Source organism: Haematobia irritans, chromosome 4 (genome assembly GCF_050003625.1).
Source record: "Haematobia irritans isolate KBUSLIRL chromosome 4, ASM5000362v1, whole genome shotgun sequence".
Lineage (NCBI taxonomy): Eukaryota > Metazoa > Arthropoda > Insecta > Diptera > Muscidae > Haematobia > Haematobia irritans.
In genome coordinates this window covers 81,164,664-81,192,254 of record NC_134400.1, presented here as the reverse complement: position 1 = coordinate 81,192,254, position 27,591 = coordinate 81,164,664, and the positions used below count along the sequence as shown (strand labels likewise).

At 31.8% G+C, this 27,591-nt stretch overlaps 1 protein-coding gene across 1 annotated transcript in view; it reads right to left on the bottom strand.

Annotated features, from left to right (window-relative positions):
- Window positions 1-2,706: 2,706 nt before the first annotated feature.
- Ilp8 (Insulin-like peptide 8) overlaps window positions 2,707-27,591 on the bottom strand; it is an 84,891-nt gene continuing 60,006 nt past the window's right edge. The window contains exon 3 of the mRNA XM_075307309.1: window positions 2,707-3,628. Within this exon, the coding sequence (XP_075163424.1) occupies window positions 3,390-3,628 (239 nt within the window). The 3' untranslated portion in view covers window positions 2,707-3,389. The remainder of the gene's footprint in view (window positions 3,629-27,591) is intronic.

The window sequence follows — 27,591 nt, the reverse complement described above, 5'->3', positions numbered from 1 at the left end:
CATGAAATCGTGAACGCCCGTGGACAAAATCGTGAACATTTCATTTTGATTTTTTGTAAACGTTTCGGTTTCATTTTGTCACCGTCCGTTCACGATTGTGGAACGCAATTTTTCTATTAGTGTGGGGCCTATATATAATTATGGACCGATTTCGACCAATTTTTGCATGGGAGTTTGAGGCCATATATTAACACCACGTACCAAATTTCAACAGAATCAGATGAATTTTGGTCTTCCAAGAGGCTCCGGAGGTCAAATCTGGTGATCGGTTTATATGGGGGCTATATATAATTATGGACCGATGTGGACCAATTTTTGCATGGTTGTTAGAGACCATATACTAACACCATGTACCAAATTTCAGCCGGATCGGATGAAATTTGCTTCTCTTAGAGGCCTAGCAAGCCAAATCGGGAGATCGGTTTATATGGGGGCTATATATAATTATGGACCGATGTGGACCAATTTTTGCATGGTTGTTAGAGACCATATACTAACACCATGTACCAAATCTCAGCCGGATCGGATGAAATTTGCTTCTCTTAGAGGCCTCGCAAGCCAAATTTGGGGGTCCGTTTATATGGGGGCTATACGTAAAAGTGGACTGATATGGCCCATTTGCAATACCATCTGACCTACATCAATAACAAACACTTGTGCCAAGTTTCAAGTCGATAGCTTGTTTCGTTGGGAAGTTAGCGTGATTTCAACAGACGGACGGACGGACGGACATGCTCAGATTGGCTCAGAATTTCACCACGACCCAGAATATATATACTTTATGGGGTCTTAGAGCAATATTTCGATGTGTTACAAACGGAATGACAAAGTTAATATACCTCCCATCCTATGGTGGAGGGTATAAAAAGGGAAGTGTAATTGAAACAAGTATAAACGGCCGTAAGTTCGGCCAGGCCGAATCTTATGTACCCTCCACCATGGATTGCGTAGAAACTTCTTCGACAGACTGTTATACACAATCGAATTACTTGGGTTGTGGTATCTTAAATCGTTTTCTAAATTGTGAGTTAGTCCACACGTGGTATATATTAGACAAAAAGGTATGTAAGTCTACAAATAATTACGAATCGATATGGACTTTTGCACGGTACGTAGGGAGCCAGAATTGAAATATGGGGGTCGCTTATATGGGGGCTATATACAATTATGAACTTGATATGGACCAATTTTTGTGTGATTGGGGATCGATTTATCTGAGGGCTATATATAACTATAGACCGACATGGACCTAGTTAGGCATGGTTGTTAACGGCCATATACTAGCACAATGTACCAATATGGGGGCTATATATAATTATTGACCGATGTAGACCAATTTTTGCATAGTTGTTAGAGACCATATACTAACACCATGTACCAAATTTCAGCCGGATCGGATGAAATTATCTTCTCTTAGAGGCTCCGCAAGCCAAATCGGGGGATCGGTTTATATGGGGGCTATATATAATTATTGACCGATGTAGACCAATTTTTGCATAGTTGTTAGAGACCATATACTAACACAATGTACCAAATTTCAGCCGGATCGGATGGAATTTGCTTCTTTTAGAAGCTCTGAAAGCCAAATTTGGGGGTCCGTTTATATGGGGGCTATACGTAAAAGTGGTCCGATATGGTCCATTTGCAATACCATCCGACCTACATCAATAGCAACTAATTGTGCCAAGTTTCAAGTCGATAGCTTGTTTCGTTCGGAAGTTAGCGTGATTTCAACAGACGGATGGACGGACGGACATGCTCAGATCGACTCAGAATTTCACCATGACCCAGAATATATATACACTGGTAGAAAAAACTTCGTTATATTAACGAAATGTGTCATTGAAATTGAGCCAATGAAACAAATTCGTTGATATAATGAAATTTTTCGTTATTATAATGAATTTTCTGTTAATCAATGAAACGTTTCGTACTATTAACAAATATTTTCATTATCGCAATGAAAATGTTTGATTATATCAATGAAATAGTTTCGTTAGCTCAATTTTAATGAAATTTTCTTTGTGTGTACTTTATGGGGTCTTAGAGCAATATTTCGATGTGTTACAAACGGAATGACAAAGTTAATATACCCCCCATCCTATGGTGGTGGGTATAAAAAGGGAAGTGTAATTGAAAAAATGTACCTGTTTTTTCTGCATTTTGATATATGGTATGATTTATTTTTATTTGCAGTTACATGATGTCTGCGTTGGTATATTTGATGGGCACGATGTAAATAGCTCCTATCATATTATTTTGCTCTTCGAATATGATTGTGACAATCATGTTTCTTCTCTGCGTGTATCGGAAAATATTGATCGAGTCCGGCATACGACTGGAGACGTTCTTGTCAGATACGTAAAGGAATTTTTTTACCACCCCCAAAAAATATTTTCTGTTTATTTGGTTTCTATCAATCTATTTTTGGCTTTTATATGTTATTAACAAAAGTAAAAAGTGTTCATAAATCTTTAAAAGACTGAATTAATTAAATAACTGGAATATTATTTGTTTTGGGAATTTCCTAACACCGTTTATGTGAAAGTTTGCACGATTGTGACGAATGAATTATTGTGTGTGTGTGGGTATTTTGTGTTGAACACTAACAAGTTTATTGATCTTCAGAGGATTTCACTTTTTTATCGAATAGAAAATTCAATTGATATAGAAAATTGCTTCAGTTATTGAGTAAATAAAACAACATTCTTTTTGTTTTCTCAAACTGCTTTACTATTATTACTATTTACTATTATTAATTTTACTTACAATTTAAAACGAACAATACATGTGAACACATACATACACAACATACTTAAATCTAAACTATAAATTCACAGTTGTCAATACTTTTTTGTTTTTATTAGCAAAAATCTTAATTATGCATTTCATTTTCATAAAAAAAAAACAATCTCATAAACTATAAAACAGGTCTTGCGAAAACCTACATTGACTTCGAAAAATAAATTATGAAAATCACGCAAGCTCGAATAAATTAAGTGGTAGTGCGAAATGTGATGAGAACAACATTTGTGTAACATTGTGGATAACAGCCACTGTAGTGGGGACAGGGGTGAGAGTGGAATGTCATGTAATACTGATTGGGGGGTGATGTATAGAAATGGAAAACTAATGACAGTGCATTATTCTTAAAATACATAACTTATACTCCTAATAAGGTACATACGTATTAGCATAGTAATGGACAGACAAATAATGGACGGTATCATTGGTGGAAACGTGGTGTTTTAGGTATAAATGACTCTTATGTTAAATGTTACAATATGTATATGGCAAATAAATTAACTAATTTTTATTGTTTTGTTTTTTAACTAATCAAGACTTTTAAGTTGCCAGATGGTGGTCTCTATCGATCCTCGAGAGTTATCTCAGCAAAAGAAATCTTCATCACATTTGTGGTAGCAGCAGTATGAAATGCTATTGCTGTAGCTCTCCTCATTTCGTTTGAAGCGGAATTTCTCATCGTGGTGCAACTGTGACAATTTCTTGGCCTTGTATCGGGGACTAATGTCCAATTGGCTAAGTCTTCGATAGTGATTGAGGCCCATTTTTAAATAGCCACCCTGTGGATATGTGCTGCGTCGAACGTAATGATAGAATTTTTCAGCTGTAACGAGAGAAAGAGAGCGACTCATTACAAGTGTCATGTTATATCTATGCAATCGAGGTGTAGTCGGAAGTTTATTTCCGGTTATAGTTGCATTTGTTCCGTTACGAAACAAGTGCATGGACGTTTACATTAAAGTGGGTCAAAATATTCATTAACAGGCAAATACAAGATGCTTACATGCACTCAAAAAAAAAAAAATGAACCCCCTATTTCACCAAAGCCAATTTAACTTTATTGTAGTCCATGGAATTATTATGTTTTGGAGAAAGTTTACACTACTCTAATAATTTTTTGCGTACGCTCGTTAACCCTCTAATGCCCCAATTTTTTGCCAGCTGTTTAAATATTCAATGTTAACGATACAAAAGCTAGAAAACTAAACAAGAGAAATTTATATGGTAAAATTCAGTATATGCTGCAAAGCCTCATGAACAGTTTTAACTCAGTTTTCTTTTTATTTTACCCACTTTTGTTGTCTTAAGGTGTGTTTTACTAGAAGCTTCTTGATTTAACGAAGCCCGCGGGATTGGACATTAGACGGTTAAGTGAACTAAAAAACGGGAAAAAATCATACACAAATGAAGCATAAAGATTTACTAAATTCCACTACTCACAAAATAGTTCATTATTTCTTTAAAATTGTAAATTTTACTACAAATGCACCAGTATCGAATCTTTCAAAATTTCTTTCTTTTACAAGTGAAAAATAATTAATTGTGTCTAATTATTTTTCTTGAATGCCAGCGTTTGTACTACTGTTTAGTAGAGTTGGGTAGTTCGCAAACGAACTAGTTCAATTGAACGGTTCATTGATATGAGCTGAACTAGTTCACATTTATCGTTCTTTTCCGTTCGCCATGTCAGTTTAGCTATCAGTTTGTTCGCTTAGTTATTTTCGCTTTCCTTAAAAATTGGACAATTTTCTGCCATTACGCTTATATCGATCTTTTTTACACATAAGCTGTTCGGGATTCTTTTTGAATGTGTTTCAAGGCTAATATGTATCTTCTATGATGAACTGGAAGAAAGCAACAACAGAAGTTGAAATGAACCGGTCACTTACCGAAAGTGTACTAATGAATTAACTGACCGAACTAGTTCGTTGATCGAAAAAGAGCTGAAGTGAGCGATCACTACACTGAACTATAATGCTCAACACTACTGCTTAGTTACAATTTTTTAAAAATAATCTATACTTTCTAAAATTAACCACTGAGTCCACTGTTTTTCCAGTGTGGCTTTGAAGCTTTTCTGCTTTTAATTTCGTTATTTCTTTAGGGACAAATAAGGGACACTTTACAGCAACTAAAGATGGATTGGATAGACAGACACGATGTATATTCGAAAAACTGCTCATAAAGGCAACAAACACTTTCACGCAAAGAAAAAATACTTTCCACCGGAACGAAATTTTAGGCATATATATATAAAGTATTTTCTTTAAAAAGAATTAAACCCAATTTTAGAACAAATGATTCAACGACTTTAGCGTCAAAAGAAAGTCTAAAATTTCGTTTCTCATATAAAAGAAAGCTCTTCTTTCAGTGTTCAATCGTTCGTATCACGATTAGAGTGACATTATCGTTGAAAAAATGTTGGTTGAAAGAGCAGAGAGAGAGAGTTAAATACACACAAAAAAAATTTTAATATAGGCAAATGAAATTCCCCTTTGTAATGAACTGTTGTATCTATTGTTTATTTGTTATAGCATCAAAAAACACTTACTTTGTCTAAAATTTCGTTACTTAGTAACGAAACCTATACTTTCAGTGTATTTCAATCTCGAATTTCAAATAGGCTAGGTTATACCAAGGGTTGCATAAAGTACACATACACGTAAAAAATACTTTCCACCCCAAAAGAGCTGCATTCGTTGGAAAGAAAAGTATATTATTTTTGCCATAAAAATGGACATCAATTTAATAAAATCCACATTATTTATTTAGTTCTCCTCACTTTTTCTTCTGTTATACAGAGAATGTAGAAACAAACATTTGGTTTTTATTTATTATTTTTAAATTTTATCTTTTGCCCAGACGTTAAAGCGAACCACGGACCATTCGAGTTTTAAGCCAACACTCTATCCTATGCCATGTAGCTCTTACACTCTTTAATACACAAATATCGCTATGTCATCAGCTCATAAGTCAAGCAGTGTGTAATGCGCACCCAAAGCGTATTTAAACAAATTTCGTTTGAAGAAAACGAACGAAATATTATTACAATTGTGAGTAATTTGAACGAAAAAGAAGCCTGCAATGATATCAGATTAACATAAAAAAGAAAACAAACAACTTTTTGTATACACTGATGTTCCCTTTCTTACAAACGATATATGTTATAAGGAAAACGTAAATAATGTAATTTGTTAGTATGTTTCAAAAATGTTCATACAATTTCGAAATGGTGCTATAATAATTTTTTTATAACGAAGCATCAAGGTGTGACATTCGTTCTTCAGAAAAAACGAGGGCTTAATAATGTGAATAAATATGGTTTCAAAAAATTGGTAAATAAGTTTTTTTTTTTTTTTGAATAGATATATACAGAAAAAAGTAAACTGTTTGATGGGAAAAATGAACTACCTCGTGCGTAAACTGAACTAACGTGTATCCCACTGTTTGCGATTTCTACAATGCATTATTAAAACAAAGTAATATAACGACCTAGTATAATTTTTAACTACAATTTACGAAATTATACCCTCTCATAGAAAAAATGAACTAAAAGTGAAGAAAAAAGTCATTGGCCCCAAATCATGATCATTTTAAGCATACAGCAGTTCATTCGTACTATTTTTGGCAGTCGTAAGAAAGTTTTTCTTCTGCTTCAGTTCATATTGATTTATGTGCAAAAAAAGCACAACGATTGTTGCATCCGTTTTCCCGTTGAAACAAAATTGATTTCTTTTATTAGTTTTAATATCGAATGAATTATTTTTAATAAACGTTGTTTTTGTTTGAATTCCTTTTTGCTAAGCAATTGTCCACCTGAGATTATGCATCCTCGCTTATTTAACTTGAAAGTTTATCTTGTTTTATCTCTTTGATGTAACTAAGCAAGCATAAATGAATGCCACACGCGGATAACTACCGAAAAGTCTGGAAACTATCTCACTGATATGGTAATTACACTGAAAAAAATATTGTCGTGAGGTCAAAGATTTCATGATTTTAAAATACGAATGCTAATTTTGCTTAGCATAGAAGACGCATTTCTCTCATATAAAGTTTTTTTCCTTGCCCAAAAGTCGATAAACTTTTCAATGAAATCGTATTGTCCTTATAATTAAGTGATTTCACTTATAAATGGGTATCATAACATGAAAGAAAAAATGTTTGGGCTAAGGTCAGCTTGACTTTAATAATTCAGAAAAATTCTTTAAAATTAATGAAATTGTCTTTAAATTTGTTGTCTTTTTGCATCTTGACTACAAAGCAAAAAATCGTTCAAATATAGGACATGTTTTTCAAAACTTTATTTTAAAGAAGTTTTTTACTTCAAACATAGCATAATTTCTACTGGGAGTCGAGTCCTAATTTGGAAAATAAAGTTGTCGTTAACTCGTTTTTAAGGGACTTTGATAGCATAAGAAGAAAAAATGTTGAAAAAGCGAAAAATTAAAATTTGCTTCCCAGAAGCAAGTACACAAAACCCAAATTTAAAAGAGAATTGTGTCTTAAAAGTTTCCTTACTTGAATTCTCCGCTTCTTTGGCTCGGAATCAATACCAAAATTTTTAAAGTAAAGACAAAATCTTTGGAACCGGGCATGCTTTTTTTTCAGTGTAATGATGTCATCTCCACCGCCAGATCTATACTAAAGGCTACGGGAATTCGAGTTAGCCTTCGATGAAACATGTATAGCCAGTCCTGTGTAGATTGTTATCTGGCATTTTCTTTTCAATAACCTAATAATACCAATTTCCTAATCTCCATGTTGAATTGTAATAATATGTCGAACAATTAATTTGGACGAAGAACCAGCCTGCATGGTATCAGGCTAACACAAAAATACTTAGCTATTTTGTATTTAAACGAAAAGTTCAAACCTTCAGTTAATTTAAAGATTGCTACTTCACACATAATCTGTCTCATTTCAAGAACTGTCTCATTCCAATAAAAAATAGGCAAAAATTTAATTTAAAAATTGGCAATTAATCAAACAAATTTTATATCGAGAAATGTGTCCTAAAAATTTATGATAAATTAAAATTTATAATAAACATTCCTTCTTATTAAGTCACTCTGTTTTTCAGTTTAATATTAACTTATTTTCAGTGTAAACACCCAAACCAACTAATTAACAGTCTAAAGCTTTCCATATATCACAGTTAATCTGGTTATGAATTGTATGAATATGATCAGTAGTGAATTATATTTAAGATTTAGAACAGATTAGGACCAAATATTGGCAGGTGATTTGTTGTATACAAAATATGAGGGTTAAACCAAAATGTAGCTTTGGTATTCCAGTCCGATAAGATAAGAGATAAAAGAAAATCTTCCTCCACGAAAGTTTTGGAGAATCTTATCACTTAATTTATGGCTTGGTGCCATACGACATTAAAAAAAAAACAACAGAATGGCAGATTTATGCTTATCTTAATAATATCATTTATGGCCGACGGAACTAACTCTCAAAATTCGATCTTATTCCATCACCCATCTTAGTTTATATATTTTTACATATTCCAAAACCATGTTATTTACGCGGGGTCAATAAAAGTTTGAAGGACAAAGTTTCGCTACTATGACTCGGCTACAATATGAATTAATTAATTTTTTATATATTTTTTCAATTTCCTGATTTCTGTGTGACAACAAAAATCAAAAAAATATATCGAAACCGTATTTTTTGTGAGATATTTGTTTTGTACCTGTTTCATACATGTAGCCATTTACTTGCTTGTATAAAAAGTATATTGACATATAGCTATTTTAATTTCTCAATTTAAAGTTGACTGACTTATCGACCTTAACGATTACAATCCAATTTTTGTACATAACACAGATAGACCCGTACTCGTACCAGTGAGAAAGAGCTAACGTCTGGTGGAAGCTTTGATGCATAAAATACCCAGCAAAAAATTTTGGAAGTTCTTCCAAAGGCACAACTTTGAAAGCACTTCCAGAAAATGCACACCCAATGATGTTATGTTATGTTAACTAACCAGGAAGTTCTTTTAATTCAATTTTTTTATAACTTGGTTTTTCCATACTTTTAATGGGTAATTTTAACTTTTTTTGTTTCAAATTGGTTAAAAACAGTTTAAGAATTCATAAAATGGTAGAAATTATTTAAATTTTGTCGAAAAAATGCTAAATCCAATCTGAGAAAAATGTGAATTTTTGAAAATATGTGAGGTCAAATGTTTCCGACAAGCGTTAGAATCCATTAAAAATTATAAAAATTATTTATTTGACAAAATATCACAGAATTTTTAAATTTACATCCAAAACATTGAACTCGGATGACACCTAAGGAAGTGATGCAAATTCAGTGCAACGGCTGTTGAAATGGAGGATTTCCGTCCTATGACAAGCCCATGTTAAATTCATTGCTTCTGCGTCAATTTTGCACCACTTCCGGACCCAAAACGAACATTTTCATTACTTTTTTGGCGACGCTTTTTTTGCTGGGTAGCGAATATTATTTGCGTCAAAGTTTAAAAAGATTTGTGGAAGAAAATCATGTGGCTGATACTTTGTAAATTCGTCAATCACTTTAAATGAATTTGAGAAAAACTTGGAATAAAAATATTTGGAATTAAAAATTTGGAAAATCGAATTTAAAATGTTGATTTAAGTAACTATAAAAGGCCTGTGTAAGGCTTGGTTACATATGATACTAAAATAAATTGGATTAGCGAATTCCCAAGATTTTTCCATATTTACAACCGCGCATTCCAAGAAATTACATTTAAGGCACCATTCTCTTTTAAATTTTAATTCTACGTACTTGATACTACTTAAAAAAAAAAAAAAACTTTACGTGCATCCAAGATTTTGACCTTCCCTTATTGTGTGGTATAGATTCCGAACCAAAGATGTGGCTTCTTTAAAATAAAGACATGTTTTACGGACTTATGTAGCTTCAAATCTAGGATCCATAAAATTAAAATTAGGATAAAGATCTCATTTATTTTCTTCAATTTTCTTTTGGCGATTATTCACCCTTATTCCTGAAGCCGGCCTCGCCGTCGCTTTTCGTCAGTCGCCACTAATTGGTATTGCGTTCGTCGATATATGCTGCTATCGAAGAAAATCGGTATTCCTGGTGTCGCTTTTTGTCGCCTTTAAATTTACCAGCGACGAGTTTAGTGTTTAATTTCTGAAGAAGTTTTTTAGACTTTATTAATGGAACAATTGAAAAATAAATGTAAAAAAATGGAAATTGGTAAGAGGTGAAGTGACTAATTTTCAACAATTACAAAAAAAAATGGGAAAAATCAGTATATATAGCAGTTATGGTCGTCACATTTAAATCATAGAAAAGAACACTGTACAATTAAAGTAAAAGTGTTGATTTTCAATTCCATTTATTTTTAATAGAAATCCTTCAAGGCCAATGTATTTTATTTAGCACCAAACTTAGGTAACAATTGTGTCGAACTTTGAATGATCCTTGGACACATAATATCAACGTCGTTCCAATTGTATATGTCTGATGTTGTTATTCTCCTAATGTAGATATATATATAATTAACCGAGTCAAATTTATCATTTATTTTGATTTTCCAAGTCAACATTGGATGACAAACAAACAGCATTTTAAACACAAATAATTAAAATTCAGTTTTGCACATCAGCTGATTGTTTTCATTGATCTTAGCGTCGTCGCCATCTTTGTAGTTTTGGAAGCTTTAACTGTCCTCGAATATATATCCACATTTTTTCCGTGACAAATTAAATATTTTTTCTTGATTTTCCGACTTAGAATTGCGTCAGAAATAAAAATATTTTAAACCGAAAAAATTAAAATTCTTTTTTTGCACATCAGCTGATTGTTTTCTAGTGATATCGGCCTTTTATTACCGAGTATTGTAATTGGTACAAAAAGTAATCGTCGTCGTCGTCATCGCCACTTCGCAGGAATACCAAATGAATGACGAGACGACTTAAAAGCGACAGACGATGGTTAGGTTAGGTTATGTGGCAGCCCGATGTATCAGGCTCACTTAGACTATTCAGTCCATTGTGATACCACAGTGGTGAACTTCTCTCTTATCACTGAGTGCTGCCCGATTCCATGTTAAGCTCAATGACAAGGGACCTCCTTTTTATAGCCGAGTCCGAACGGCGTTCCACATTCCAGTGAAACCACTTAGAGAAGCTTTGAAAACCTCAGAAATGTCACCATCATTACTGAGGTGGGATAATCCACCGCTGAAAAACTTTTTGGTGTTCGGTCGTAGCAGGAATCGAACCCACGACCTTGTGTATGCAAGGCGGGCATGCTAACCATTGCACCACGGTGGTTTTATCGTGGCGACAGACGATAAAAAGCGACGACGAGAGCGAGGGCGACTTCAGGAATAAGGGTGATTAATAAAGCTATTTACGTACAGACAAATACCAGTTTAAAAATCCAAATTATAACTAATTATAAAGTTAAAAATAGTTTCTTAATTTCAAAAAACCTTTAAACCAAAGATACAAAATCCTCAAAATAAGTCTTAGCCTATATTTGAAGCGATTTTATCTCAAAACTTAAGATTCAATATTTCAGTTAGTCTGAAGACGATTTCTTTATATTGAGGAAAATATGCCTTAGTTCAAAGGTATATGACTTTAAAGGAGGGACGCAACATTTTCCAAATTTGTGTCCTAAATTTAATTAAAAAAATTTTTTTAAGCAAATATTATATACTTTGTTATAATTAAAATTTCATTATTTTAAAGAAGGTTGCGTAATCTTTAATACCACGTAAATATTTTTTCAATGTAGGAGGCAAATATATTCGTTTTTGTCTGCTACTTTCTTCAAGTGCTTTAAAAACGTGTTAACGAAAACTTAAATTTCCAAACTCAGGCTCAACTTATTATGCTATAAATAAAAAGTCTTTAAACTAAAGTTTTGGAAGAGATCTTCTATTTTTGAACGCATTGTAGCTTTGTAGTCAAGATACAAAAAGACAACAGATTTAAGGAAGTTTTCATCAATTTTGAAGAATTCTTCCGAATTATCGTTTATGTAAAGATACTCATTTTTAAGTTGAATTGCTTAACTATAAGGACAAAGAGACTTCATTGAAATGTTTATCGAACTTTACCTTCTATATATACCTTTCCTTTAACCCTCAAATGCCCCAATTTTTTTGTCATCTGATTAAATGTTCAATGTTAACGACACAAAAGCAAGAGAACTAAGCAAGAAAAATTTATACTGTAAAATTCAGCACATGCTGCAAAGCCTCTTGATTAGTTTCAAATGAGTTTTGTTTTTATTTTGCCCATTTTTGTTGTCTTAAGGTGTGTTTTACTAAAGGCTTCCTTATTAAATGAAGGCCGCCTAAAGGCGGGCTTGGGCATTAGAGGGTTAAGAACCTTTCTATAATAGGCGAAATTCGCATTAAATGAAGGCCGCCTAAAGGCGGGCTTGGGCATTAGAGGGTTAAGAACCTTTCTATAATAGGAAAAATTCGCATTCGAATTATAAGGACATGAAATTTTTGGCTCTCGCGACTATATTTTTTTCAGTGTATGGAAAATGCATTCTGCTATATGATTGGACACAGAAAAAATATTTCCAATGAAAAAAGTGGAAATCTTAATTAATTAAAAAGTAATTGATAAAATTAATATTTTTATTAAATAAAAACACATGCAATTAAACATTTAATTTGAATTTAAACGAATTTGTTCGGGAATAATTAGTTGCTATATACATACTCTTTATTGGTTCACTAAAGACCTAAAACCAAGTATAATTATAATCGGAAAATTCATAAGAATGTAGAAACTCCTATAAATTTATAAGAGAATTTATTCAAATAATTATGTATAAATACATGATAGTCTCAATTAAATAATTTATTGAATTTCGCGACCAAAATCAATTAAATCTATTAAAAAATTAATTGAAAGTTCCGTGGAAATCAATTAATATTTTAATCAATTGTATTCTTTCTTTCTAATTAATTATGGGATTGAAAGCAATCTCAAGTAAAAAAATCAACTTAAGGTCTCTTAAGAAAGCTAGAGCATAGTCCCTGGACAAAAGTTCGATATTTTATTGTCCGATATTACGTCAGGAAAGGGGACCTGAACTTTTTCCAACTCTTTCTAAAAGATATAGATATTTGCTTTGCTTTTTGGAAATAAAACTACGGTAAACTAAAACTAAATTTCAGGGAAAATAGCGAGTGGCCGTTGGACAAGCGGTATATCGGTATTTGGTATCTGAAGGAATGAGGAGGACCTCCTTCTTGCCTGAGTTTTTGGAAATTTTAATTAAGTCCTATAAGCGGACTTAATTAAAATGGGAAGCTTTTAGCGAAACAAGCCTAAAGGCAATAAATGTGTTTAAAATAAAACCAAACAATGATAAAACAAAACTTTACAGCTTGTACATAAAAAAAATCACCAATATTTTTCTAAATAATTAAAATCTGAAATTTTAAAAACCTTTCAATTAAAAATGTAATTGATTGAATTAAAAAAAAAAACTAATCACAAAAATTATTGTATCAGTTAATTTTTCTGTGATTGATGAAATTTCAATTAAAATTTTCATTGAATCAATTTATTGGAGACAAAAAAATATATTTTTCTGTGTACTAAATTTTACCATATAGATTCTTGTTGATTTGTTTACTTGTTTTGCTGTTATAAATCCTGAATATTTGATCAACTACACCCTCAAAAAAATCGCTTCTGTAACATATACCCCAAACACATTGGTGCAAACAATATATTGTTCGTATTGTTTAAACATATTATGTTTCACCTTAGGGCATATACTGGTAGTAAAAAATTTTAAAGACATTTTCTTTGTGTGGATATATTTTTAGGTGCCAATTGGTTACTTCCATTATTTTACTTACAGCATACTTTCTAGGTCTCTCTTTCTAAACACATATACGTTTATAGGCTATTTCCAAATTAATATATGTTTGCATCTAAGCATATTATATTTATAAACGGTTTATGTCCCAAACATAATATGTTCTAACATATATGTCCCAAACATGTTATGCTAGTTTATGAACATTATATGCTTGCACTTAAAAATATTGTGTTAACAAATTTGAGTTCCAAACATATAATTTTTACACCCAAACATATGAAAAACAGTCTTTTTCGTCCGTGTAGCTAAAAATGGGGCATTAGATGATTGGGTCCTCCGATTTTCTTCAAATTTTCAAGGAAATCGGTCCACAGACCATCGGGGGAGGGAGACAACAACTTTGCTATTAGAAGATATTTCATCTTAGTTTGGATAATTTATTCACTTGCCGAATCTTTTGGCATCCAATACCACTTTTGAACTGATGTGGGCGTTTCAACTAAAATACGTTTCTACACGGATGAAAAAGACTGTTTTTCATATGTTTGGCTATAAACATTATATGTTTGGAACACAAATTTTTAAACACAATATTTTTGAGTGCAAGCATATAATGTTCATAAACTAGCATAACATGTTTGGGGCATATATGTTAATATGTTAGAACATATTATGTTTGGGACATAAAATGTTTGTAAATATAATATGCTTGGATGCAAACATATATTAATTTAGAAATAGCCTATAAACATATATGTGTTTAGTAGCTTGGAGCGCTATTTAACAGGGAGCGATATTGAATTAAGTTGGTGGTTGTTGCTTGTTATTACAAAATTAACATTTTATTTTTCCTTGGGCAATTGATCAGCTACTTCTTTGATCCTTACAAACTGTGTGGTCCGCTGTTCGAATCCCCGTCCGGCAAAAGGTAAAATTAAAATAAAAAAAAAATTGAATAATTTCTTCTACAATGTTTGTATTACAGAAAAAGGTGCTAAGAACTAAAAAATGTCGTGGAAGTGAGAAAGATGTGGGGGAATATACAATTGGGCAGAAACAAAATTTTGAGCATTCAGATCGAAAACCAATGTTGTTAGCACCTATATTACCTGTTTATTTTCATAATTCATTATGATTATAAATATATAAATAAATAAATAAAATTTTGAGCACAATATTGTTTGGGAGAATTTTTTTAAGCATATAATATTTTTGGGTGCAAAAAGCTTCCATACATATTATATGTTCACATAATAACATATTGTTTTTTGGAAGACAACATTATTGAATTTGGATGCAAAAATACAAAATGTTTGGAACTTAGACTACCCAAACATATATTGTTTAGACCAATATGCTTTCAAACATATTATATATTGGAAGAGATCAAACATATGAATGTTTGGGCAATACCCAAAAATGTATATGCTTGAAGCAAAATATATTTGGGAGTATATGTTACAGAAGCGATTTTTTATGAGGGTGTAGGTTTTCATACAGCACCGTAGAATTCAGCATTGGCATTTCTTAATTAAAGTTGAAGTTTCTAAACTTTGTACAATATTTGGGGGAAAATACCTCAATTCCCAGAAAATCCTAAAAGTTCCCAATACAAACGAGTAAAAGTTGCCTTTCCGTAATTTCCACATTCACTTATCACTTTTTGATGATTTTCAAAGTAGGCTAAACGGCTTTTTATGTTGATTGTAATTGACTTACATATTTTAGCCAAACTCAACTAATAAAATTGGATAATACTGACCAAAAACTACTTTACCATAAAAACCAGAATGTCGATTATGACTCAATGTCTTAGATTTTCCCAATTTAACTTGATATATACGGAAATGTTAATACCATCTTTCCCACAACTCAGGCGATTTAGTTTTATTTTAGTTCTTGAAAAGTTATTGATTTTAGTTCTTTTTATTATGTTAGCTTGATGCCAATGCAGGCTGGTTTTTCGTCCAAATTTAGTATTCTACACTGTTAGAAAAATATGTTTTTCATATGTTTCGATATAAACAAAATGTGTTTCGGGCACAATTTTTAAACACAATATATTTAAGTGCAAACATGTAATGTTCTCAAACTAACACTAAATGTTTGGAACACATATGTTAATATGTTAGAATATATTATGTTTGGGGCATGCATGTTTCATAAAAATTATATGTGTGAATGTAAACATATATAAATTTACAAATTTCGAGTAAACATATATATGTTGTGATATTTTATTCAGAGAGCGAAAAAGAGAGAGAGAGTATACAGAAAGAAATAGATGACGAAAGATATCAAATTAACACAGCGAGAGAATCGAAAGAGAGCAATTTCTGTGAAACCGCTTATATGTTGTTTCGGAAACTGCTTTATGATAAGGCCAAAAATTTTATACGCTTAAGTCTAAATATTATTTAATTTAAGTCTAAATATTATTTAATTTGTGTATATTATAAAATTATTTATGTATGTTTATACTCGACCCCACGTTCTTCCTTTGTTAGAGTTTTTGAATTCCTTCCAAAATATCCAACTTTTATACCAAAACCAGTTTTTTATTACAAAATTGTTATTTTTACAATAAAAAAATAATATTTTATCCAAAAGCTCAGTCCATTTCGTTTATATCAAGCACTGTTTCTGACTGTAAATCTTTAATAACCCACATTTCGAAGTTTCATTATAAAAATTTAATATAGTATAAATATAAAAGCGTAAATTAAAAAAAAAAAAAAAACAATTGGTGTTTGGTCGGAGCAGGGATTGAACCCACGACCCTTTGCATGTACGGCAGACATGCTAACCACTGCTCCACGTTGCCAACACATGTATGTTTCTGTTAAATAATGTTATGTTTGCATGGGCTCGTGGGCGCTGCAAACTATGCTATATAAATGTAACTTATAACGATAATTGTCTTCTGGTGACTATAACAGCTACGTAGCTCAGTGGTAGTGTGTTGGCTTACAAACTGTATGGTCCTCGGTTCGATTCTCCGTCCAGGCGAAAGGTAAAATTTAAAAAAATTATAAAATTGAATAATTTCTTCAACATTATTTGTATTACAGAAAAAGGTGCCAAGAACTAAAAAACTTCGTGGAAGTGAAAATTATATTAGGGAATGAGCACAATCTTCTTTGGGGAAAATTCTTCCAAGCATATAATATTTTTGGCTCAAAATGCTTCCAAAAATAGAATATGTTCACATAAAACAAACATATTAATGTTTCGGCAGTATCCAATAATATATGTGCTTCCTGCAAAATATGTTTGGAACATATGTTAGAGAGGCGATTTTTTTTGAGGGTGTACATATTATTACAATTTTCTTACGACATGGAGACATGGAGATTAAGGAATTGGTATTAGGTTGTTAAAAAGACAATGCTAGATGCCAGTCTACACAGCCTTGGCTATACATGTTTCATAGATGTCTAATTTGAATTTCCATAGCCTTCAGTATAGTTCTGGCTGGAGGTGATGTTTCATTTTGGGTCATATATGCGAGAATTGTTCTTCTCAAATTGAACCAACTTAGTTTTTATTACTACACGAATGCAACAACAATTCACCTGGTGAATTCACCCGATTGCTGCACAACCACACAATGCCTTGTTCAATTTATTAATTGTTTTTTGCTTACTTAATGACACGAACTAAGAATGACCAAAAAAATATTTTATGGAAATGAAATACGCAACTTTAATAAATTATATTTTTCTAAAATAGTGAATTTATACATTGTTTTAACAATTTTTAACTCTAAAGTTTTTCTTTCAAAATATGAAAAGTAAAGGTAGAAAATCTAAGCGCTGCAGCTAGTTATTTTCCTGGAAATCCTGACCCTTAAAACTTCTCATGAAATAAATAAAGATGACGACGGAGAGAGCTGATGAAAAATCGTCAAAACACACCTTGAGAGCAGAATTAAATAAGAATAAATGGTTGTCGTTTTAAAACAATTTGAGAGACATAACATACGTTGTTATGCTTTTAGTCGTTCATTCATTAATGAGGCTCCTCCAAACACCTGATGTGTTCAAGTCTAAACATTATTGTAATTTACGCCCTATATTTTGTATTCGGAGAAAATAAAAACTAACTACAAAGGGGAAAGATCTTCCGAAGAAAATGATTATTTGTTTTTGTCTTGAGAGTCGCATTTTTCTATGGGTATCTTCATCTGTAAGATCAAAATAAATTGAGACGGTTAGAAAGTTGCAATTTCTGCTCAGTTTTGGAGTTGAAGCAATGCAGATAACCAATCAAGTAAAATCTCATGATTTAATGAGGTGTAATTTTCGCTAATTGAGATATTGCCGGTGATTGCATTTGTCCACACACACAGAAAAACATTTCATACAAATGTCTCCAATTAAAATCTTAATTGAGTTTTAAATTATTTATAAAAAAAAACAATCACAAAAATTAATAGTATCCATTAATTTTTTAATTGATACTATCATTTCTGTGATTGAAGACATTTCAACTAAAAAATTAATTGGATCGATTAATTTCGTGATTGAATCAGAAAAAAAATTTTGTATGCAGGATGACGCACAGTGCTTCGATCCCATACAACGAATGGACAAAAATAGAAGGAGGCATCGTAAGAAAGCGAAACTTTGAAGGGACTTGTGGTCATAACTAAGCAAAATGAGAAGTTTGGTATCGATCGGATCACTCCTTAACGAATATCCCATGGTTAGGTTAGGTTCTGATTGCAAAGAGGGGGAGATATCACAAATATCAAAATATCCGTCCTTTGGGGACGATTATATATTGCTCTTTGAAGTTTGGTATGATAAGAGCCGAGATATTGACCAAATAGTTGTTAGCTTTCAACTCAAAAAAATAACATTTTGCTAATTTTTAAATAGTAGCGTCGTTTTTGTAAAAGTTTGTAAAACAGGTGAATATTTCAATTTTTCCCTTTTTGGCCATCTTGCTAGTATTTTGAGGACTTGTAACAAAAAAATATATCTTTAAATTTCATTTCTTTTTTGATTTTGGTTTATATTTGTTGTTATCTTTCAAAAAATAAAATTTTGCTAATTTTTCAAAAATAAACACAAAAAAATAATTCTTTTCTCCCAAACGAAATTTTAGACAAACAAAGTTCGTTTCTCATTTGCTTTTCGTTGAAAGGAAATGTATTTGGAAGAAAAGTATTTTTTTTTTTGTGATAAACGTTTATTCTTTTCCAGGATGTAAAAACAATGTCATAAAGACTAACTCAAAAAATTTTCTTGGCTAATTGCATTTTCCCTCACATCTTTCTCACTTCCACGAAGTTTTTTAGTTCTTAGCACCTTTTTCTGTAACACAAACAATGTAGAAGAAATTATACGATTTTATAAATTTAAAAAATTTTTTTTTACCTTTCGCCTGGACGGAGAATCGAACCGCGGACCATGCAATTTGTAAGCCAACACACTATCCACTGAGCCATGTAGCCGTTATTGTCATTAATAGACAATTACCCATATAACTAAGTTATATTTATATAGCATAGCTTGCGGCGCCCACGAGCCGATTAAACAAAGTTTATTTAACAGAAAAATACATTTAGTTGGGCACCGTGGAGCAGTGGTTGCTACGTCTGACTTGCATGCCAAGGGTCGTGGGTTCGATCCCTGCTTCGACCAAAGTTTTTTTTTTTTTTTATTACTTATTTTCTAGATATGATCGGAAGATTCCGAAAAAATTTTCAACATTACATTCTACTATATTAAATTTTTACTATGAACTGTAAAATGTGTCTTATTAAAGACCTAAATTTAGAAAAGAACAGTGTTTGATATAAACGAAATGGACTGTGTTGTTGGTTCAAAAACAACTTTTTTATTGAAAAAAATAAAAATTTTGTAACAAACGAATTTTTTTGGTGATAAAAGTGTATACTTTTCGAAGCAATTCAAAAAACTCTACCAAAGAAAAACGTTTTCGGTACACGTTTTCCAAACGTTTTTTTTTTCTTTGCGTGTAGTTGCGTTATTTTTGCAAATGTTTGTAAAACACGTGGAAATTAAAAATTTCCCTTTTTAGCCATCTTAGTGCTACTTTGAGAACTTGTAACAAGAAAAAATGTATCTTTGAATTTCATTTCTTTTTTATTTTGGTTTGATTTGATTGTTAACTTTCAATTCAAAAAATAGAATTGTGCTAATTTTAAAAATTAGCGTCATTTTTGTAAAAGTTTGTATAACGGGTGAAAATTTCATTTTTTTGTACTTTATTGGCCATCTTGGTAGTACCTTGAGGACTTGTAACAAAAATATATATCCCTGAATTTCACTTCTTTTTTGTTTTTGCTTTATAATTGTTGTTAGTATCCAATTCAAGAAATAAAATTTTGCTAATTTTGAAAAAGTAGCGTTATTTTAGCAAAAAAAAAAAAAAACTGTTAAGCAAAAGTTTATAAAACCTCTTTTACAAACTTTTGCAAATATGACGCTACTTTTTCAAAATTAGCAAAATTTTATTTTTTGAATAGAGAACTCACAACAATTATAAAACAAACAAAAAATGAATTTCAATCCTAATAAAATTAGCATAAAACGCAATACATGATAAAAACTCGTTATCCAAAATTCCTTCGTTGTTATAAATTAGGGGTTTTTACCGTAAAAATATTTTTAAAATATTTCTGATCAAAACTAGTAGAATTTTACGTTTTCATTCAATAGTACAATATCCACCTAATATGGGTGCCTGGCCATAGGAACATACCGGGAAATTGCGAAGCGGATGAGTTAGCAACCCAGCAAAAAAAATTTGGAAGTTCTTCTGAAGTGAGAAGGCTGTTATGATGGCAAATGTTCGATGGGAGAACGACACTAAGCAAATATGGCCCCATTTAAACTTAAACCGCACATTAGATATGCTAGTATTCTCAAGGCGTCAGATATGATGCTCATACAATTTTTTTGGGTAAGGCGTACGCGAATTTTAGGGACATATTGCTTTAGATTACTGGCGGACCTCGACGTTGACTTAAGCAGCCTGCTAATGTTTTTGGAACAATCTGGTTGGTTCAACCGAAACTAGAAGTACCCATATGTAATAGGTACTTTTAGTTAATGTGGTAACACAATGGACTGAATAGTCTAAGTGAGCCTGAAATTAAATCGGGCTCCCACTTTAACCTAACCAAACCAAACCTATGCTCTATAATCAACCCAAAAAATAGTGTGAGAAGAAATTTGAGAAATATATTTTTTTGTGGACCTTTCGTTCTTTAACACCATCCTCGTAATTTAACCCTATTTTCGAACAAAAAAAGCTTAAAATTAAACATTTTTTATAAATAGTTTTATTCAATTATAGCAAAATTTTATTTTTGCATTCAAAGACTATTAAAAACAGAAATTAGTATAAAAATCGGAGCACACACCCAGAGAAGGAATATGATCACCTCAAACATGTTTTAAGAGCAAAATGTTATATTTGGGTGGTGACCATTTAACATGGTTTTCGCAACCATGTTCTTTTCTCGGAAATCATGTATCTGATTTCGACAAGCAGGTTATATTTGACGAGAAAATAACATTTTAGTGACAAACATGTTACATGGTCACCATACAAAAATAACATTTTGCTCTTGAAACATGTTTGAGGTGATCATATTCCTTCGCTCCGTGCATATTTTTTGCCGCACGCAGAGTAGGAATATCACCCCAACCATGTTTCAAGAGCAAAATGTTACTTTTTCAAGGAAAACATGTAACATGTTTGTCGATACCATGTTATGTATCCGTTTTCGGAAAGCATGTTATGTTTGACGAGAAAAGAAAACTGCTACATGATCGCCGTGAAAATGTAACATATGTTTGAAGTGATTATATTCCTCCTCTGGCTGCGCCTTCGAAGTACTGTGTGACGCCTTTACCGATACATGCTTTTCATTAAATGCATAGTCTAAAAGTTCCACATGAATAAATATGGAAAGACCAACAAATGAAAGTGTAGATTGCCGAGTACATGTTTGTGATAATTTTGGAAATTTATATATCAAATACACCCTCAAGAAAATCGCTTCTGTAACATATACCCCAAACATATTTTGCTTCAAGCATATATATTTTCAGGATTGGTCCAAACAAAATATTGTTTGTATTGTTCAAACATATTATGTTTCACCTTAGGGCATACACTGGTAGAAAAAAAAAACTTTAATGAAATTTTCTTTTTAAGGCGTCAATTGGTTACTTCCATTATTTTACTTGCAGCATACTCTCTCTCTCTCTCTTTTTAAACACATATATGTTAATAGGTTATTTATAAATTAATAAATGTTTGCATCTAAGCATATTATATTTACGAACATTTTATGTCCCAAACATAATATGTTCTAACATATTAACATATATGTCCCAAACATGTTATGCTAGTTTATGAACATTATATGATTGCACTTAAAAATATTGTGATAAAAAATTTAAGTTCCAAACATATAATTTTTACACCCAAACATATGAAAAACAGTCTTTTCCGTCCGTTTAGTTAATTCCAATTTCTAAACTTTTGTTCGCTTGCAGCAAAATGTTTTAAATATATTATATTTATACTAATAAAAGCCATTAATTTAGATACAAAATATGTAAGTTGATAACAAACCATGAACGTTTACTCAGCAACCTCGTCGCCATCTTTATGTTTTCTGACGTTACTAAACATATGTTTATATGAAATTTTTAAAATACTATATGTTTGCAACCAGAGACATTATATTTTAGAAAATGTAATGTCCCAAACATAATATGTTCTAACATATTAACATATATGTCCCAAACATGTTATAGTAGTTTATTATATATTAGATGCTTGCACTCAAAAATGATGAATTTGACAAACATACTGAAATCGAAACAGAAATACATCAATCCCTCGATTTACGCTGTTCTGATTTATGTCCGACGTCAAATTTTTTGTTCTATCCAACTTCGATTTACGTCGTCGATTTTTTTGCAAACTTTATCAGAAATGCCTTCCATAAGTGAAATAAGTCCAACGATGATGACATCGAAACATGTATTTCTGAAATTGTTACCGAAAATTAGTCAAATTCTGATTGTTACCACGTATATAACGCAATTGTCGAAATGGCGATGTTTATACCCTGCGCCACACTGTGGTATTATAAGTTAGTGCATATGTTTGCAACACCCAGAAGGAGACGAGATATACACATGGTGTCTTTGGCAAAAATGCTCAGGGTGGGCTCCTGAGTCGATATAGCCATGTTCGTCTGTCCGTGAACACATTTTTGTAATCAAAGTCTAGGTCGCAGTTTTAGTCCAATCGACTTCAAATTTGGCACAAGTATGTGTTTTGGCTCAGAATAGAACCCTATTCCGATTTAGATATAGCTCCCATATATATATTTCGCCCGATATGGACTTATAAGGCCCCAGAAGCCAGAGTTTTACCCTAATTTGCTTAAAATTTTGCACAAGAAGAACAATTAGTACTGTAGTCAAGTGTGCTAAATTTTATTGAAATCGGTTCAGATTTAGATATAGCTCCCATATATATCTTTCGCCCGATATGGACAAATACGGTCCCAGAAGCCAAAGTTTTACCCCAATTTGGTTGACATTTTGCACTAGGAGTACAAATAGTAGTGTAGTCAAGTGTGCCAAATTTTATTGAAATCGGTTCAGATTTAGATATAGCACAGTGGTCAATCTTTTACTCCGATTTAATTGAAATTTTGCACAGGGAGTAGAATTAGTATTGTAGCTATGGGTGCCAAATTTGGTTGAAATCGGTTCAGATTTAGATATAGCTCCCATATATAGCTTTCGCCCGATTTACACTCATATGACCACAGAGGCCAATTTTTTGCTCCGATTTAGTTGAATGAAATGACTCTAATTTTCCTAAACTTCTAATACATATATATCGAGCGATAAATCATAAATAAACTTTTGCGAAGTTTCCTTAAATATGCTTCAGATGTAAATGTTTCCCATATTTTTCTACTAACATTGTGTTCCACCCTAGTACATTAGCCGACTTAAATTTTGTGTCTATAGATTTTGTAGAAGTCTATCAAATTCTTCCAGATCGAGTGATATTTAAATGTATGTATTTGGGACACACCTTTATATATAGCACCCAACACATTTGACGAATGTGATATGGTATGGAAAATTTAGATCTACAAAGTGGTGCAGGGTATAATATAGTCGGCCCCGCCCGACTTTAGACTTTCCTTACTTGTTTTTTACTAAAGTTGTGTTTCATTCTAGGGCGTTAGCCGATTTAAATTTTAATTCTAGAGATTTTGTTGAAGTACAAAAAATATCTCAAAATCGGTTAAGATATAAATATTTGTATATGGGAATATAAACATTCACAATAACTCCCAACAAATTTGAAGGAGTTGAGATAGTAATAAAAATTTTGGTCTACATATAGTCGGCACCGCCCGACTTTGGAGTTTACTTACTTGTTGAATAATGAATTGTTATTTTTTTGTTTAAAGATGTACACGTACATACATGCATAATTAAATGGACTTAGGAGTAAATATGAGCAATTTCTAAATCGGTTAACGCCGTTTCGATTAAAGTCGTCAAATTCCGGAACCAATCACGATGTAAATCGAGGGATTACTTTAATAAGAAGAAACCAACAAATACACAGACGAAACTTTTTTATGCAAGTAAACAAAAGTTTAGAAGACCTTAACAATAAATTGAACCCAGGACATGCTAACCACTGCTTCACGTGGCCAACAAATGTATGTTTTGTTGAATAATGTTGTGTTTGCATCGACTCGTGGGCGCTGCAAACTATGCTACACTGTTAGAAAAATATGTTTTTCATATGTTCCGATATAAACAAAATGTGTTTCGGGCACAATTTTTAAACACAATATATTTAAGTGCAAACATGTAATGTTCCTAAACTAACACAAAATGTTTGGGACACATATGTTAATATGTTAGAATATATTATGTTTGGGGCATGAATGTTTCATAAAAATAATATGCGTGAATGTAAACATATATAAATTTACAAATTTCGAGTAAACATATATATGTCGTGATACTAGAGAAATAGAGATGGAAACCGGGAGGGTTAAATAAACAGATATCAACATAACACAGCGAGAGAATGAAATGAGAGCAATTTCTGTGAAACCGCTTGTATGTTGTTTCGGAAAACTGTTTTATAATATGGCCAAAAATTTGGTGTGCTTAAGTCTAAATATTATTTAATTTGAATAGTAGATTGAGTATTCGGAATAAAGAGAATAGACATTCGGAACCAAGAAAATAGACATTTGAAAAAAAAACAGCATATTTGTATTACAGAAAAAGATGCGAAAAACTCAAAAATTTTGTGGAAGTTAAAAATATGTGAGGGAATGAACACAATCTTCTTTGGGGAATTCTTCCAAGCATATAGCATTTTTGGACTCAAAATGCTTCCAAACATATAATATGCTCACATAAAACAAACATATTAATGTTTCGGCGGTATCCAATAATATATGTGCTTCCTGCAAAATATGTTTGGAACATATGTTAGAGAAGCGATTTTTTTTGAGGGTGTATATATATGTAACTTATAACGATAATTGTCTATTGGTGACTATAACAGCTACGTAGCCCAGTGGTAGTGTGTTGGCTTACAAACTGTATGGTCCTCGGTTCGATTTTCCGTCCAGGTGAAAGGTAAAATTAAAAAAAATTATAAAATTGAATAATTTCTTTAGCATTGTTTGTATTACAGAAAAAGGTCCTAAGAACTAAAAAAATATCGTGGAAGTGAGAAAGATGTGAGGGAATATGCAATTAGGCAGAAATAGATTTGAGCAAAATCTTCTTTAGGAGAAAATTATTCCAAGCATATAATTGGGCTCCAAACATATAATATGTTCACATAAAACAAACATAATAATGATTCGGCAATATCCAATAATATATGTGCTTCCTGCAAAATATGTTTGGAACATATGTTAGAGAAGCAATTTTGCAGGTTTGGTTACTATTACAGAGTATTATCTTCTGCCAAATTTGAGTAAAATCGCTTAAAAAATGAGGGCGTGTATGGTCATAAATAATAATGAGGAAGTAATTACGATACTAGATGGAATGGAAAACGGAGATTGGGATAAGCTAGCGATCTATATAGAAGTCATTTATAAATACCGGCAGTTCATAATAAATGTATATAATTAATAAAAAAAAACTATATACACTGAAAAAAAAGCATGCCCGGTTCCAGCTTTTTTTCTTCATATGCTATCAAAGTCCTTTAAAAACGAGTTAACGACAACTTTATTTTCCAAGTTAAGACTCGACTTCCAGTAGAAATTATGCTATGTTTCAAGTAAAAAGCTTCTTTAAAATAAAGTGTTGAAAAACATGTCCTATATTTGAACGATTTTTTGCTTTGTAGTCAAGATGCAAAAAGTCAACAAATTTAAAGACAATTTCATTAAATTTAAAGAATTTTTCTGAATTATTAAAGTCAAGTTGACCTTAGCCCAAACATTTTTTCTTTCATGTTATGATACCCATTTTTAAGCCAAATCACTTATTTATAAGGACAATACGACTTCATTGAAAAGTTTATCGACTTTTTGACAAGGAAAAAAACTTTATATTAAAGAAATGCGTCTTCTATGCCAAACAAAATTTGCATTTGTATTTTAAAGACACGAAATCTTTGATCTCACGACAATATTTTTTTCAGTATATACACGCTCACAAAAAATCGCTTCTGTAACATATACTCCCAAACATATTTTGCTTCAAGCATATACATTTTTGGGTATTGCCCAAACATTTATATTTTTGATCTCTTCCAATATATAATATGTTTGAAAGCATATTAGTCTAAATAATATATGTTTGGGCAGTCTAAGTTCCAAACATTTTGTATTTTTGCATCCAAATTCAATAATGTTGTCTTTCAAAAAACAATATGTTATTATGTGAACATATAATATGTTCGGAAGCATTTTGCACCCAAAAATATTATATGCTTAAAAAAAATTCTCCCAAACAATATTGTGCTCAAAATTTTATTTATTTATTTATATATTTACAATCATAACGAATTATGAAAATAAACAGGTGATATTGGTGCTAACAACATAGGTTTTCGACCTGAATGCTCAAAATGTTGTTTCTGCCCAATTGTATATTCCCCCACATCTTTCTCACTTCCACGAGATTTTTTAGTTCTTAGCACCTTTTTCTGTAATACAAACATTGTAGAAGAAATTATTCAATTGTGTGATTTTTTTTTATATTTTAATTTTACCTTTTGCCGGACGGGGATTCGAACAGCGGACCACGCAGTTTGTAGGGATCAAAGAAGTAGCTGATCAATTGCCCAAGGAAAAATAAAATGTTAATTTTGTAATAACAAGCAACAACCACCAACTTAATTCAATATCGCTCCCTGTTAAATAGCGCTCAAAGCTATATAGCGCTCAAAGCTATATATGTTTATAGGCTATTTCTAAATTAATATATGTTTGCATCCAAGCATATTATATTTACAAATATTTTATGTCCCAAACATAATATGTTCTAACATATTAACATATATGTCCCAAACATGTTATGCTAGTTTATGAACATTATATGCTTGCACTCAAAAATATTGTGTTTAAAAATTTGTGTTCCAAACATATAATGTTTATAGCCAAACATATGAAAAACAGTCTTTTTCATCCGTGTAAGTGTTAAAAAGCTTCTCTAAGTGGTTTCGCCACAATTTGAAACGCCATTCGGAGGCGGAGGTCGCTTGATATTGAGCTAAACATGGAATCCGGTAGTAGTCAATGATAAGAGAAGTTCACCACCAAATTGTCTAAGGGAACCTAAAACTACTTATCAAACCTAACCTAACCTTGCAGTATGAAGGTCCGGGCAATTTTTGCGATAACTTCGTCGACTTTTTCAACGATATGTTTGA